Source organism: Oryza sativa, chromosome 4, assembly GCF_034140825.1.
Source record: "Oryza sativa Japonica Group chromosome 4, ASM3414082v1".
NCBI classification, from domain to species: Eukaryota; Viridiplantae; Streptophyta; class Magnoliopsida; order Poales; family Poaceae; genus Oryza; species Oryza sativa.
In genome coordinates this window covers 2,069,213-2,085,456 of record NC_089038.1, presented here as the reverse complement: position 1 = coordinate 2,085,456, position 16,244 = coordinate 2,069,213, and the positions used below count along the sequence as shown (strand labels likewise).

At 41.1% G+C, this 16,244-nt stretch overlaps 1 protein-coding gene across 1 annotated transcript; it reads left to right on the top strand.

Moving 5' to 3' along the window:
- The first annotated feature begins 1,517 nt into the window (after positions 1-1,517).
- LOC4335001 (sterol 3-beta-glucosyltransferase UGT80A2) lies at positions 1,518-13,817 on the top strand. Its single transcript, XM_015781084.3, has 14 exons — positions 1,518-1,801; positions 2,622-2,803; positions 3,565-3,807; positions 3,949-4,060; positions 4,155-4,325; positions 5,142-5,205; positions 5,296-5,353; positions 7,617-7,794; positions 9,354-9,484; positions 10,588-10,690; positions 10,794-10,870; positions 11,170-11,217; positions 11,482-11,631; positions 13,253-13,817. Exons 1-14 carry the CDS (start codon positions 1,666-1,668, stop codon positions 13,427-13,429), a joined length of 1,830 nt encoding a protein of 609 aa, XP_015636570.1. The 5' UTR covers positions 1,518-1,665; the 3' UTR covers positions 13,430-13,817.
- The last annotated feature ends 2,427 nt before the right edge of the window (positions 13,818-16,244 follow it).

The following is a 16,244-nucleotide window of genomic DNA, read 5'->3' as shown; positions in this document are numbered from 1 at the left end:
TCCTGCGCCTGCGGTTGCCTCCTCAAATCTCGCGCCCACTCATCACGTTGCCCCGCGGAGCCCGCGTCCCGCGTTTAGTGCGCTTGTCAGCGGCACACTCGGCGTGGGGCGTGCGATGCTCACAGGCACGGTTAGGCGGGCCCGCCATTGGTCCCATCGCATGCTTGACAGGCGGGGGAGTCGAGGCGGCGTAAATAGCGATTCTGGGCATGGTCTGACCAAACCCCCGATTTTCGCGCCCTAAGTGCCCCCATCATCAGCGTGGTCAGTGGCGGTCAAATCGCCATTTTGGCTAATGTGCCATCCTGGTTGCCGCCGGCAACCGTCTGGAGTCCTCGTCGGGCCCACAACCTCGGCACGGTAAGTCGTGAGGCGCCACGTCAGACTGCCCTCAGGGGACCAATGTCCGACGTGGTGCCGGGGGCTACTGTCGGAGATATGGGCCCGGGGGTATGCAAAGTGAGGGGAAGTTACCTTCCCATCCAGCCACGTGACTCTACAGTTTGGCCCTCCCCCCGCGCCTCGGGAGACGCAGGGGCAGCCAGGGGGCCTCGGGGTGCCACATCACGCCCCTCGGGCCCCCGCGCTGACTCGCCCTGAGGCCCTCGCCCAACTGCCATGTGGCGGGGGGAGCGAGCGGGGAGGAGACCCAAGCCAAGCCGCTATCAATGCGCGCGGCGCCCCAACTGCCCCTCACCGCATTTAATGCGGTAAGGGCAGACATGCGGTGCCGCCCGACTGATGCACGTCAGTCGGGTCTGACCAGTCTGTGACCGGCCTGTCGTCGGTCACATCTGACTGGACAGGCGGCCGTGCCCCCACGTCGCCTCTGTATCCGGCGGAGTGGAGGTAGGTATGTCCTGTCACATCGGAGCATCATCCGGAGTTCTCTCCCCGTAAGGAGGGCAGCCACAAGTCTCCGCCCATTTAAGAGTGAGTGACAGGGCTGTCCCCCGTGTCAGGTGGGGGGCGGCACCGGGTGACACTGAAGGGCGGACCGCTTTTTAGCTTCCGGGCGAAGGCACGAATCGCGGTCCGGTCAAGGTAGAGTGGGTCCCCCTCCCGTAGAAAGAGTAGGTAGAAGCGGTGCATGTGGTATCCCCTTGAACTATAAAAGGAGGACCTTGTCCACCGGGAAGGGGAACGCCACTCAGTAGGCCTGAACTCTAGGGAAAGAAGAGCGAGAGTGCTCTCCGGAGTTTTGGAACCCTTGTAACACTCGACCATAATCTCACACACAGGAGTAGGGTATTACGCTCGATAGCGGCCCGAACCTGTATAATCTTATCGCCCATACGCGATTAGCAGCATTCAGGGCGGATACGCAATCTCGAAAAGCGAGCCTTTTCCCTCGGCCGAACTCACAAAAGGGGATCTCATGATCTCCCGCTGGAGAGGATCACTCCTCGACAACCGGTAATAAAAGGTGACCCAAAGAAAAAATTACTCTAAAAAAATGAAAAAGAAAAGAAAAGAAAAAAGAAGGAGAAGAGATCACAGCAGAGCACGCACGTAGCAACACAGCAAAGCAAAGGCATTCGATTTCAGAGACGCATCTTCGCTTTTTGCCTCGGCGTCGGTGCTCCACGGCGGCGGCGGCGGGGGCGGCGCCGGAGTTCCACCGCGCCCGCCTACATCCGCGTGTGTGAGAGAGAGCGGCTACAAATGGCCTCCGCCGCCGAGGAGGCCAAGGGCGTGGAGGAAGGAGGAGGAGGAGCCAGCGCCAACGGCGGCGACAACCCCGCCACCGCCACCGCCTCCGCCTCCGCCGCGGCCGCGGCCTCGTCGTCTTCCCCCGCTGGTGATCCATCCATCCGTACCCCCCACACCCCGCCTGCCTCTCTCCTTTCGTCTTCGTTCGTGTAGCTTTGCTGCGAGAGGCAACCTAGGGTGTTGGGATTGGTGGCGGTTGCTTTGCCTTCCCTAGTTCAGCTTCGCCCCCCCAAATCTGCGGCGGCTTCTGCCATCTCCGCTCATGTGGATGGCTGCTAGTTGCGAGCGCACCTTCGCCTTGTTGGTGGACACTCTGATGGCTGCTTCACTGTCTGTGTCACGCTGGTTGCTGGGAATGCTGCGTGTGAGGGTTTGGTGTGGGGGTTTGGTGCTGTGTTGAGTGCTAATTTTAGGCGTTGACTCCACGACTAGTGGGTGATGGCCTGCCTTCTCCTAGATTTTACCTTTCTGAATAATGGTTTTCTCAAATCTCTTCACAAAACGAAGCCGTTTTGGAGGGTTAGATTACATCGAAACCCCAATGAACTAAACTTATTGTAATTTTGTTTACACTGTCAAGCAGGTTGTGCTCTTCAGCTCTGGTTATTACACAATATTGTAGGTCCATTGCACAGTGTGAAAGTATGCTCTACTCACTACTCAGGGTAACACTGCTAGGCTTAGTTGTACCATGTGGCTTGTGAGTTGTGTTCAATAGGATTATGCAGTGGTGTTTATAGTTGTATCATTTTTTAAAGGATAATTTACTGCAGCAAACCTCAAATCATAGTGCAAATATATCTTTTGTTGATACATTTTAATCTCACTTTGTTCAGTAAGTTATGATAGTGTAAAATAAAAGGAATGTTGTCATCCATATTTTTCAAACCATCATTATGTTTTTGTAGATGACAGGGGCCTCCCCAGATCAAGCACTATGCCAGGTGGGATTAATAATGTTGAAATAACCAATGAAACTGCTGGTCCATCTAATCTGGAAAGATCAAGAACAGAGAGGCGTCGACAAAACAATCCAGCTGATGATCCTACTAAACAGTTATTTGATGATAAAATTTCCCTAAAAAAGAAGGTGCGGATAACATAGTCCTGTTGCCTATGTCTTGCCTTTCCTTCATTTGCAATGCACCCTGTTTCATCTATTTACCCTTGTAGCTTCCTTTTCTTCATGCATTTGACCTTTGAAATTTGGAGCATGTATATGTTCATATAAGAGAAGCCATTTTGAACAGTCACGTGAACTGTTAGCCTTATCTTCTGAGCGCGGACAAGATAGCTATATCTGAATTTGATACATTTTAGTATAATGCAGCATTGTGAAAAAGGGCTAGGAGCCTGTTGCAGAGGTGAGGGCTAAGATAGCTATATCTGTTAAACGATTATGTGTGATACTGCTGATTAATCAGAATTTTGATAGTTATGCTCTACTAATTTATTTATTTATAACTAAAGTCAATTAAAACATGAAAATTATGACATGTTATAACCACTTAAAAACAGCACTTGCTAAGCTTGACATGTTGTATTTTGTGCTTCACTGCTTCATCTCCAAAGCAAACACTACTACATGAGATCAGAGATTAGTTCACTGTAATTAGGGAGTAAAGTCTATTTTACGATTAAACTTGAGAAACATTCCAACTGATTGAAAAATAGTTGATTATTCAGATTATTATGCAGCCAATTCAGCCTTTTTTTCACAACAATTGTGTATTGTGATACACTGCATGGTAGCTTCGAATAGTCAGGAACTCAGTGCCAGATGTACTCTTTTGTATCTGGATGCTTGATGTTGTTCAACAGTTTTTTGTGATATTTTACATTTTATTGTAGCTCGAAATGCTAAATCGGATAGCTACAGTGAAAGATGATGGAACTGTGGTGGTTGATGTGCCAAGTTCTCTGGAAACAAGTACAACTGATGGTGTAGCATATGATGGCTATAGTGATGTTACTGTTGAGGAACCATTGGATGGAGCAGACATATCTGTGAGGCCTCCTATGGATATTGTTATTCTTATTGTGGGCACAAGAGGTGATGTTCAGCCATTCATTGCTATAGGCAAACGCTTACAGGTTAGATCAAAAGCTACCATTGTTTGTTAATTTCACATTATTTTATCTCTCATCAGGTGAACTATTTTGCTTCTCAAGCTTAATGTTTCTAAATACATGGTTTCTGTATGACTAGGATTATCCATTACCTGTTTTTTTTAGGATTATGGACACCGTGTGAGATTGGCAACCCATGCAAACTTTAAGGAGTTCGTTCTAACGGCTGGTCTGGAGTTTTTCCCTCTTGGCGGTGATCCAAAAATACTTGCTGAATGTATGAAAATAAATCCTTGTATTCACATAGTTGATTTTTTTTCAGTTTCTACGTCACGATGATTAATATATTTGGTATATTCATATTTGAGCAGACATGGTGAAGAATAAAGGATTCTTGCCTTCTGGTCCTTCAGAAATTCCTATTCAGAGGAAACAGATGAAAGAAATTATATTCTCTTTGCTACCTGCGTGCAAGGAGCCTGATCCTGACACTGGTATTCCTTTCAAAGTGGATGCTATCATTGCTAACCCTCCAGCATATGGTCAGTATATCTTACCAGCTTTGGATTGATTTCTTGCGCTTTGCTTTACTTTCTCTCTACCTTACAAGTGTAACTCCAAGTTTGTTTATTATATGCTCAACTAAGTACCTACTACTCTAAAAAACACCAATTTCTGACATACTCATATACAAGGTTGTGAGGATCAGGATCCAAGGCAGGATTTTTTTTTTGTCCTGACATGCTTGGAGTCTTAGTATTGCACTGTGAAAATTGTTACTGTGAAGGTTATATGTTATAAGTTACTAATTTGCATGGTCGTCAGAATTGAAAAGATCCTATGCACGTTAGGATCCAACGGGATCAGCGTCATCATATTTTATGGTCCAGTCAAGATCATATATTTTTTAAAACGAAAAGATCTTAAATTTTTATAAGTTTGCTCATGTACAATTCTTTCTTACTGCTTCAATTTGGTTTATTTTTCTGATTTGAGGCATCCATTTCAGAACAATCATTTCTTGATTCATGCCTTATGATGGTGGTGCTTTTCTTTGGTGTGCAATTAATAGGCAGACTGACCTAGTAATATACTTGGGAAGTTGACATCTTTAAAAGCTCTTTCTGTTTCGCCAATCTTTCTGGAGGCATCTCTTTTCAGGATTTTTCTGTGTTTATCACTTTGGAACCAATCATAGTCATTTCCAGCTCAAATGATTAGGCAATGATGTGTTTACAAGGTGCTCTAGTGTGAATTTTTTTGCATGTTTTGTATTTTATGGTCCAGTAGCCAATTGCAATTCACTTCTATGAAAATTTATAAATGTTTCTTTGCTGCTGACCTTAACGATTATTCAGGACATACTCATGTGGCAGAGGCACTAAAAGTACCTATTCATATATTCTTTACCATGCCATGGACGTGAGTCACTATTGTTCTGCTTCCTCTTTGAAGAGCACATTTGCTGAGGAATATTCTCATTTGGAGATCTAACTTGTGCTGCTTGTTCAGGCCAACTAGTGAATTCCCCCATCCTCTTTCTCGTGTGAAACAAGCGGCTGGATATCGAGTGAGTTTGCATCTTACATATTTATTCAGGAAATATTTTAAACTTCTTCTCTTAGACACATTTGTTATAGTTGCTCAATGATTAAATTAACCCTACCGGCATAACCCAGCTGTGTTAGCTAAACCTGATTTTGTTTTTGGCAGCAAACTTAGACAGTTTAAATGCAATTGCCATTAGGCTAGATATGTGGTTTTGCTTCATTAACAGTAGAAAAAACAGAATCATTAGTGCTTATATTGTGGTGGTTAGCTTACTCTATGCCTTTTTTGGTGGGTAGCTTAATTATAGGTTTGAGCCCATAACCATCTCTTAATTTGAACCAAACCCACAGCATTGGCACATACTACAAACTAATACTGTGGTGTAGGCCATTCTGGATCATTGTAAATTTCACAGAAAGGATAAACAACACATACTTGAATGATTTGTCTGGGAATGCCCTTTCTAAGCCTCATGAAAGAACAAAAAGAGATATGAGTATCTATGGAAATATATTCTAAGAACATAAGAAAGAAAACACTCTGCTGTTTGCTGTTATACATTTTCGCATTTATAGTTTAAGTTCAATATTTTCAAGGTCAGTAGATCTTTAATCCTTGAACCTTATAGTTGATTTAGAGGGGTATTTCTGATTTGGGACATGGAAGAATAGAAGCAGCATTCTAAGGGCTTTAGACATTTCCCATTTTTCATCAACCGCGTCTAATTGATTAACTATCATATTTTGTGACACTTAGGCTTATTGAAAACTGCAGTTGGTTTTATGGCATAGGCCTCAGGAATACTTCTTTTTGGAGTAAGCAACTAAGCATAGCGTTAATCATATGTTAGAAAATGGCAGGCAAGGATTGATCTTCGATTTCCCATTTCTTAGTCAGTATGCTAATTGATGAACTGAAAGAAATACTACAAAAAAGGTTGCCGGGAGCTTACATTCTCTTTTAATCAATACATAATGATCCTTATACTATTAAATGCGGCAGACACTGCAGGGAGGATAGCTGGCAGTGTCAGCTGCTTGTGATGAGAGAACATTATATATGACGAACACTTAGATGAGATTAGATTTTATTTGTTCTTTCTTGCGTTCGATTACTATATCTGGCTGCCTTCTTAAGTAGGTGACTAACCCATAATTAAGCAAAGACCTTATCCAACTGAACAATGTGCCAACAGATAGATTAAGATGCAGAACACCTGGCTGTAATTTGTTTGGTGTCCAGATGGCTAGTCTGCTGGCCATAGCCATGTGCACGCTTGTGCATATGTGTAATAATAGGTTGTCCTTAACATGTTCTTGCCCACGGATGTTTCTGAACTATTCATTATTACATTTGTTAATGCCAGAGTAAATTTCAGAAAGTGCAACTATTCTGTCAAAACTATCTTCAACTTTAGCTGGGCATTTCAAGGAACTGCAAAAAGTGTAGGTTTTATTAGAGAACCGACATTCTGTTAGCAACATGCAATAGGGCCTTTACAGATTGGGCCAACCTATTGGACACAAATGGGGATGGAGTTGCAGTTTTCTGATAAAATTGTGCACTAATGTTGCAGTTTTCTAAAATATTGAGCTAAAGTTTATCAGAAAACAGAGATTGGAAGGAGAGGGAGAAATCAGGATGATCAGGAGAGAAGAAAAGGCAAAGAAGAAAAAAAAAAGAGAAAAAAAGGCTTGGGACCTTGGGTTGGGCTGGGCCGGGGGGGGGGGGGGTCTACAATAGTTATTTTAGACTCATGTCGAATTGGATACGTACCAAAATTCCGGTGGAAACATCTTCAATTTTTATAATAGTAGAGATATTTGAAATGGCTTGAACTGTTATTTTGTAAATGGCAATCAGACAATAGGTTTTGTTGTGCTTACTTTGTTTGCATTGTTGTGCATCTCTGGGATAGGATCCCAACTCTGACAATTTTGGCCTGCCTGCTTGTGCTCGTTTGTTGTTAGACTGATTTGGGTGGTAAACTCAAGTGAGTTACTGTATGCAGAGAGTTAGTTTCTGGCTTCATTCAGTGTGGCTGGTGTTCTTGGGAGTGCTCTTTAGGTTGCAAGGGACCTTGATCCAATTTATAGTAATTCTTGTAATTAAATAGGATGCAATTTTGCTGCATTCCCTAAAAACAACCATGCACCACATGTCAAAGTTAGAGATCATCTCCCTAACTCACATCAAGCACTTGTTGAAAGATTCATTCTCAAATCACTCATTTTCTTCTGATCTGATTTGTTATCTAATCTTCAAATGGTTTACACTTGCAGCTTTCTTATCAAATTGTTGACTCTATGATTTGGCTTGGTATCCGAGATATGATAAATGAATTTAGGAAGAAGAAGCTGAAGTTGCGTCCGGTAACATACCTAAGTGGTGCACAGGGTTCTGGGAATGACATTCCTCATGGTTACATCTGGAGTCCTCACCTTGTTCCAAAACCGAAAGGTTCCTGATGAGTATTAGCTTTATCTGAAATTTATATGTTATCCCTTTTCACGTCATGCTTAACCTTGTCATCCTTCGATTGTATAGTTTTTAAAACTTGTGGACCTTAATCTGGTCCTATGGTTTCTTTTCATTTGACTTTCTTATAGCATTCAGTTGTTGTATTGAAAAGAGCTTGCTTGAGTATTTGCTGTGATAACACTGTGAACCAAGTCAATATTAGTAATGCCAACTGAAATTGGTAGCCTTTCAGTTTGATACCACATTTTTCTAATTGGTAATGAGCATGAAAATTTGCTACTCCCTCCGTCCCAAAATATAAGAACTTTTGAACTCTGACACGGTCTCCGAGATGCTACTTTGACCAGCAATATCTATAAAAGGAAGATGTTTTAAATAAAAAGAGTTACATATTATGATAGTTTGTTTAATAATAAATCTAGTAACATAAATTTGACATGATTGATCTTTTTTTTTGCTATTAATAGTCAAAGTTGAAAATGTTTGACTTGTCACCATGCTAAAAATGCTTATATTTTGGGACAGAGAGAGTAATTCCAATGAAATTTAACGTCAGATATGGACATTTTGTGTATGTGGACATCCAAACTTCATGTTAACACAGGAAATAGGATAGGGTCCTTTAGTACTTCCTTTTATTGTTTGGGGGGGGGGGGGGGGTTGCTGAAACCACTGTATATGATTCTCCAGAATTGACTTGCTACAATTCAAACAAAATTTGGCCCTGCCCAAGTTTAAGCCGGTTCACAATATTGACTTGGACTTTGTCCAAAAATGAAAAAGCTTGCACAAAATACAGTTGTGATTGTTAGATGACTTTGCCAGGTTCATTTGGCCAAATCAGTCCATGTTCTCCATCTATGCATCGCTAAGGAAGATCAGCAAACTACAAAAAGAACTTACTTGGCACGTTGGGGTGGCTTTCAGAGGTGGAGATGGCTGAGGGAGATAGCTCCACGACCCATGGAGGGGATCCTCAGCTGACAAGGAGTGCCATGCATGGTTGGCAATGAGTGCAGCCGATTGATGTGAGAGGAAAAAATATGGGAGAGAGTAGAGAGGAGAAATGAAGAAAGGTGTGGAGAGCATTCTTTTTTTGGGTCATGTACCTATCCCCGGGGTTCTTTTGATGGTTAGAGGCTGCTGGCCTAAAGGAGTTAGTTGTTTTCTAATGCTGTAGGAGTAGCAAATATATCAAAACCACCGAAAAACCAATGGCACTGTAGCAATAAGCTCATTTCCGATGGCAGACCGATGACTGATGCAAACTCTGGTGGCAAATATCCAATTCTTTCTAAAATATATCATTAGGAAAATGCTTGTTAAGCTATTTTATGCTTTTTCAGTAATCACTGATGTGTATAAGGAACTATCATATCCTTTCAATAGTATGAGTTGTAAGATATGGATATATTAGTGCGTTAACTGTTAAGGAAAAAACCTTGAAGTTTCCTGCTCAATTTTGGTGTTAACTGAGCAATTTTTGTTGTTAATTGTCTGTAATTCTACTGTGAATTACATAGTCTATTCTGTTGCAGATTGGGGCCCTAAGATTGATGTTGTTGGATTTTGCTTTCTTGATCTTGCTTCCAATTATGTGCCTCCTGAACCACTTGTAAAATGGCTTGAAGCTGGTGACAAGCCCATATACGTTGGGTTTGGTAGTCTTGTAAGATCACTTTGATCTCGATTTGTATTATTAGAGGTTTTCAGTTTTTGTTCCCCTGTTCTGATCTAGGCATCGTTTGACGTATTATGTTTCTACTCTTCTATGTATGATGGCACAATTAGTTGACCTTTACTTGTACTATATAGTTAAACTTTGAACTGCTTGTCTAATTTGATAGGACTGTGTGCATGTGTTATCATTTCTGTAGTTGTCCAAATGACATCGGTGGTTAATGCAGCTTGTGGATTAGTGGAACTCATACTCCCTCCTTCCCTAAATGTTTGACGCCGTTGACTTTTTTAAACATGTTTGACCATTCGTCTTATTCAAAAACTTGTGAAATATGTAAAACTATATGCATACATAAAAGTATATTTAACAATGAATCAAATAATAGAAAAAAATTAATAATTACTTAAATTTTTTGAATAAGACGAACGGTCAAATATGTTTTAAAAAGTCAACGGCGTCAAATATTTAGGGATGGAGGGAATATTTATTTTACTGCATGAAACAACACTTTACAGTGTTTTCACTTTTTTACCATTGCATATTTACATCTAATAGTACACTGTTATGTCACTTATGAAGCTTAGCATAGCATCTCATGGCAAACAATAGTTATGTTATTCACAATAGTTTATGTCTTACTCTAGAAAATGGTATATGGATGTCAGGAGATCAAATTGTTATGGAAACCATAACTTTGATGCACCAGAGAAGCTTGTTACATAAAATGCTATGCTCAATTTGTATAGAATAAATTTATGAAAAAAGTAACTTCAAGCATAGCCACACAGGACATTTTGTTATGCTGTGATCTTTTTGGCCATTCTGCAACTGCAATTCCAATATTTGACCTTGGGGGAGAGGTCAATGTTGTACAAACAGTTGTGTACACTTAGGAAACAAGGATGAACTTCCTTGTTAGTTTTGCTTATGATAATGAGTTGTTGGTGCCTTGGTGGTGTTGATCTGTGCGGCATGCATAGTAGCTGCTTGCAAATAGTGATTCCATGGTTCAGTTTTTTTCTTAATGAATTTTAGGATACTATGATTGTTGTGTTTTGAAAATTCACTCCTTTCATTTGTTCGTATACTAGCCAGTTCAAGATCCAGCAAAGATGACTGAAGTCATTGTCAAAGCACTTGAAATAACTGGACAGAGAGGTATCATCAACAAAGGTTGGGGTGGGCTTGGAACATGTAAGTTCACCTCTTAAGATGTGACCTTGTTTCTCATTGCCATTTTTTTTTCTGTGCACGTGTAATTTACCTCCATCCTGACAACTCCAAAACATTGTGGCAGTGGCAGAGCCAAAAGATTTTGTATATCTACTTGATAACTGCCCCCATGACTGGCTCTTCCTGCAGTGTAAAGCAGTGGTAAGCATTTTGCTTGTCATGCTTGGCATGAAGTAGATATCTTTAAGTTTAACTTTCAGAGATTAGTAGTTATTACTTCTTAATAGTTTTTAGTACTGATTAGTGAAATTATAAACCAAAATTTAAATTTTCAGTTATTGATTATGAGTAGCTTTCATGGCATAAGTACCTGTTACGGACTAAAACGGTACTTAGAAATTTATCTAATTTGATTGAAAGAACTTATGATGTTAAGTTTGCATGTGCGTTCAGGGAGAGGCTAGCTCACTCTTTGTTTTTTTTTTTTTTTACTTCTGTAGGTACATCATGGCGGTGCTGGAACAACAGCTGCTGGCCTCAAAGCAGCGGTATTCCCTCTCTCCCTTCTTAGCCCATCTCCCTCCTTTCTCTCTCTCAAAAGAAAAACCTGGCTTAACTAATAAAAATTGGGGTTACACTTCTGGATTGAATGAATTTATGAACTCTAACAGCAGTTCCAATTCCACCTAACTTTCAGAAATTCCTGTTAACACAGTTGCAAAAAATAGGGTCTGGCAGGTGGTGTGCTACTTTTTGGGCTAATTCTTGAAAATGATTCAGTTCTCCTAACCTAGCCTTTGTGTGATTTGTAGTGCCCTACAACTATTGTACCTTTCTTTGGTGACCAACCATTCTGGGGAGACCGAGTGCATGCTAGAGGGGTAGGGCCTCTACCTATACCAGTTGATCAATTCAGCTTGCAAAAATTGGTTGATGCTATAAACTTCATGATGGAGCCAAAGGTAACATCTACTTTGCAACACAATTCAAATATGTTCTTAATGTTGCTGTTATTTTTGTTGGTAAGATGTATAAAGACAACAAGAATATGGATCGGATGTATATATGTTGTCAATAGGATTGCGAATATATAGATTTCACCCCTCGTAGATATGCTGACTAGCTGGTGCATTTTAACTTGGTTCTAATGCTTCCTCTTTCATACATAACATGATATCTTCCATTCAAACATGTTTAACCGTCCAACAAATGTAAATAGTTAACAGGGAATCTACTACCTCCGTTCTCAAGTAGATTACGTCTTGAGATCTTAAATTTTAATATGCTAAAAAATATTTGGATTTGATATGTGAAAATGGTATTAATAAATTTATAATGAAAAATACTTTCATATATTTATGTTTCAATTTTTTGTAAATATATAGTTGAAAAAGGTAGCAATGGAACATGCGCATCAGGGACTGTTGATGTGCAAAATGTCTAGTAAAAAACGAACATTTGCTTCACCGAAACAACCAACATTGCATATATACTGCTCCTACTTTGTGACAACAGAGTTGCTCCTGCACTGTCTGTCTTGAACTCGCTAGGGTTTGGAAAACCAGTGTTCTCTGGAGCCTTATCCTGTTTGGTCTCTATTTGCTTGGCTGGTTTTCTCTTTATTTGGATCTGCTTGTATTTGCAGTTTGACCAGAATAGGCATTATATCACCTGTTTTCTAAGATTATATATTATATCACTTTTTGCCTTCCAAATTAATGGACCAGCTTTTGTGCTGGAAATCACCTGTTTCAGGATGAAAACCAGAACTGGCAATATCCGTTTTTTGGCCCCAGAATGGTTATTTAAATTCTCTCTTTTCAGGTGTTGATTTATAGTAGTAGTTTATTAATTCATTACACCACTTGCGCTACTTAAATGCTATTCTTTTACTCTCCAGTATTAGACCCTTACTCACTCCACAGTATTTAAGACCCTCTTTGCCAAAAAGTTCTAGCTAATTTTTTTCTCTTCTGTTGGGTGACTCACTTCCCTTGCTTTCCTGGTTTCTTCCCTCAAATGAAATACTGGAATACCTAGTTGCTAGTTCATTTCATTGAAAGAAATCGTTTCTGGACTTGATACTTGATTCACACAGGAGATAATGATTCCCCGCATCCTACCCATTCTAGGTTTGGGTTTCCTTTTTAAAATAATAAAATAATCTGTAGATATGATAATACCATTTGGAATTGAACATTACCTTGTGCTGGAATGGTTGGCAATAGGCAGTAGTAGGGTATTTTTTTCCATTGCACAATGTCGTCAATTTCCACTGTTGTCCCAGATAGCCGCTGCCACTACTGTTTCAATACAATCTGTACCAAGTTATCATAGCCATTATCTGCTGTGTAAACCAGCCGATATAGATATATATATATATTTTACTTTTATGTACTTTTTATGTAAGTGTCAATTAACATAAATCGAAATATTTGATACGATGTTGAAAAGTACTAATTTTCCCATAGCGTGGATAAGGATAAGGGGATACTATGGTCTATGGCATGGTGGTGTACATTGTATGACGGGTCTGCTTCGTACCTGATCAATGACTTTGTCGGGTGTCATATGTAATTTTAGGTGAAAGACAATGCCGTGGAGCTTGCCAAGGCCATGGAATCTGAAGATGGTGTGTCAGGTGCAGTCAGGGCATTCCTCAGACATCTACCTTCAAGAGCAGAGGAAACAGCACCTCAGCAGACATCCAGCTTCCTGGAATTCTTAGGTCCTGTAAGTAAATGTCTTGGTTGCTCATAGGTGACAGTGAGGCAATTACACAAAGAATGCCATTTCTCCCTGTTGAAAGAAGAGAATTTTGAACATCCCTGCAAGGATCAGGAGAACGGATTTCCTGGAGAGTGTGCTTTATTATCTTTTATTTTTTTCCTTTTTGTGTATTTTTTCTCTTTTATTGTGTAAAAGGTGCTTGTCTATACATCATTTTGATGTGCATCGTTGCCCTGCTGGTCCTGCAACAAGTAAAGAATCTCACATGTACGACCAGTCCTTTCTGTGTATATGGAGAGAAGTGGAGAGGCACACGAATAGTTGAGTTGTCGATTGCTGCAATGATTCTAACCAAAGCTTCAGGTTTATTGTATTGGTCATATTGTACCTTTTATACCATTTTCTTTAGTTCTCGTTTTATGATATCTTTCATGTCATGGCATTGCAAACTATAGTAGCATTGTACATGTGCCAATACCACCTAGGGGCATCTCTGTCTGTCTCTAGCAGAGTATTAATTCTTGTGGATCCAACAGTACTAGCGAACAGCAGAAACTTGGGTGGTCTAGGCATATGTTCGATGATGTTTTGCGGTTTGTCGTTTGGAGGACGAACACAACAAGATGGGTCACTCATGTTTTGACAACAAATGCTGGGATGTAGGCCGTGGCAACTTGGCAAGGCCGCTTGCTCCACTCGATTGTACATTTTCTACTGACTGTACCCTCCCTGGTTGTGTTGGATGGCAACATTTGCAGCTAAAATCTCCACAACTTTTGGGCGTTATTGTCTTGGAAGGTCATAAGATCGTGCCAAGTGGGCTGTGAAAGTGTACCATGATAGGACCATGGCACGTCAGCCTCCACGTGTACTGTGAGATTATTCTATGTGGTCGCAATTATGTAAAGTCTTGGACATCGACACTGTCTTCTATGGGCTCCTTCGGAACAAAGGGGAAATGGAGGAATTATCAAAGATTGAATTCTTAGGGGAAATAATTCTTATGTGATTGTTTTGAATAAAAGAATGACTCTGAAAAGCATCTTCAGAATTCCTACGGAATGGGCCATTTGATGGAATTTTTTTTTTGAGGAAAACTAACATGAAGTCTTACCTCGTGGTTTCTCTTACAAAAACGCCACACTTAGGTTTTTAGCCTTTGGATTAGAATACAAGAGCTGATAGTGGTCGAGTGCATGAGTACACCAAGATAGGTGTGTGCATAGGATAAGTTGCCTAGATCTCACCCCAAAATTTTAAACTCTGTCATATCGAACGTTTAAACACATGCGTGGAGTATTAAATATAGGCTAAAGAAATAGCTAATAGCACATATTGCGACTAATTTGCGAGACGGATCTTTTAAGCCTAATTGCTCCATGATTTGACAATATGGTGTTACAATAAACATGTGCTAATGACAGATTAATTATGCTTATAATAAATTCGTCTCGTGGTTTACTAACGGATACTGTAATTAGTTCTTTTATTAGTGCCTGAACACCCCATGCGACACCCTATATAATACCTGATGTGACACGCCAAAACTTTACACCCCTGTATCTAAACACCTCCTAGTATGCAAACTTCATCACATAATAAGTGGCAACCTATTCACATTTTTTCTGTTTCAACCACTTTTGATTTAAATTAATTCCTTCCCATTTTATCATTCATCATTTAAATTACATGCCATCCCACTCTCAATCCCATCCGGGCATTTAGGTAATTCGTTTGTCCTACTAATTTGGTTTTTAATTAAATTCTACAACTGCACTTAATATAAGATGGAGAGTACTCTTGTACTTTTTTTTCCTGTCTAGATTTACATAGTAGTGTAAGTTACATTTAGTTATAGACTGCTATATTCTAGGATGAGAGAGTATATAAAAAATAAGCAAAATAAACTAAATTTATACAAAGTCACATCGAAGTTTGCCTCTCAGCCGCTACCAAAATTAAAAATTGTGAAGCAGAATTTTAGTTTCTTTATTGGCTAAGAATAAAACGACCACCGCGCCGCGCGGATGGCCGGCCAGCCGACCTCACCACCTGGTGTCGCCGCCGGCGACAAGCATCGCCTTCCCGCTGCTCGCTGCGGCCAACAGGTGGCCGGTCTTGCCTATGATTTATCGACAGGCAGCATTGCTAGCTAACTAGCTGGCTACCTAGAAAACGTAGCTGCTTATAAGCTATTTTATCTGTTTGTTATTAGGGAATTGGTTTTTAGCTGGAGCAGTCCGGAGGCAGGCACCATCCTCAGCGTTCCACTAAGTTGACATCAGATAATCATGTTATGTATTTTCCACGGTCAAGATTTTCTTTTCACTACAAGTGAAACATAATCCACCACACGGACGCTTGCTAAGAGCATGCCTAGCAGCTCATCTATCATGTTCTCCATTGAAAAAATGGCATATGGAGGGAAAAAAGCGACTCTAGCATATATGCTATCCAGGCCTCCAAAAATGGTGCATACGCTATCCCACAGAGAGAAACACCAAATTTATATTTGGCGTTTCTCTCTCCTCACGCCATATTGCAACCGACTCCTCCAGATCAAGCTCCCGCCCCCATTCGGATCAACTACCCCTGCCCCTACGCCTGCAGCACCTCCAATTGCGACAACTTCGGCGGCCCTGTGCGACCCGCGCTATCACCTGCGCCGCTCACGCCCTCCCCTAGGAGGCTCTAGCGGCCCACAGTCTGTGACCAGTGCACCTCTCGTGCTGAGCCGCTGACCCAACTCCGATGGCCCTGCACCACCCGTGCCCATCTGCGTCGCTAGCTCCCACTGTCGCCCCTCTACTCGGTTGTCCTAGTCCACCCTTCCCCTCTTCCTCTT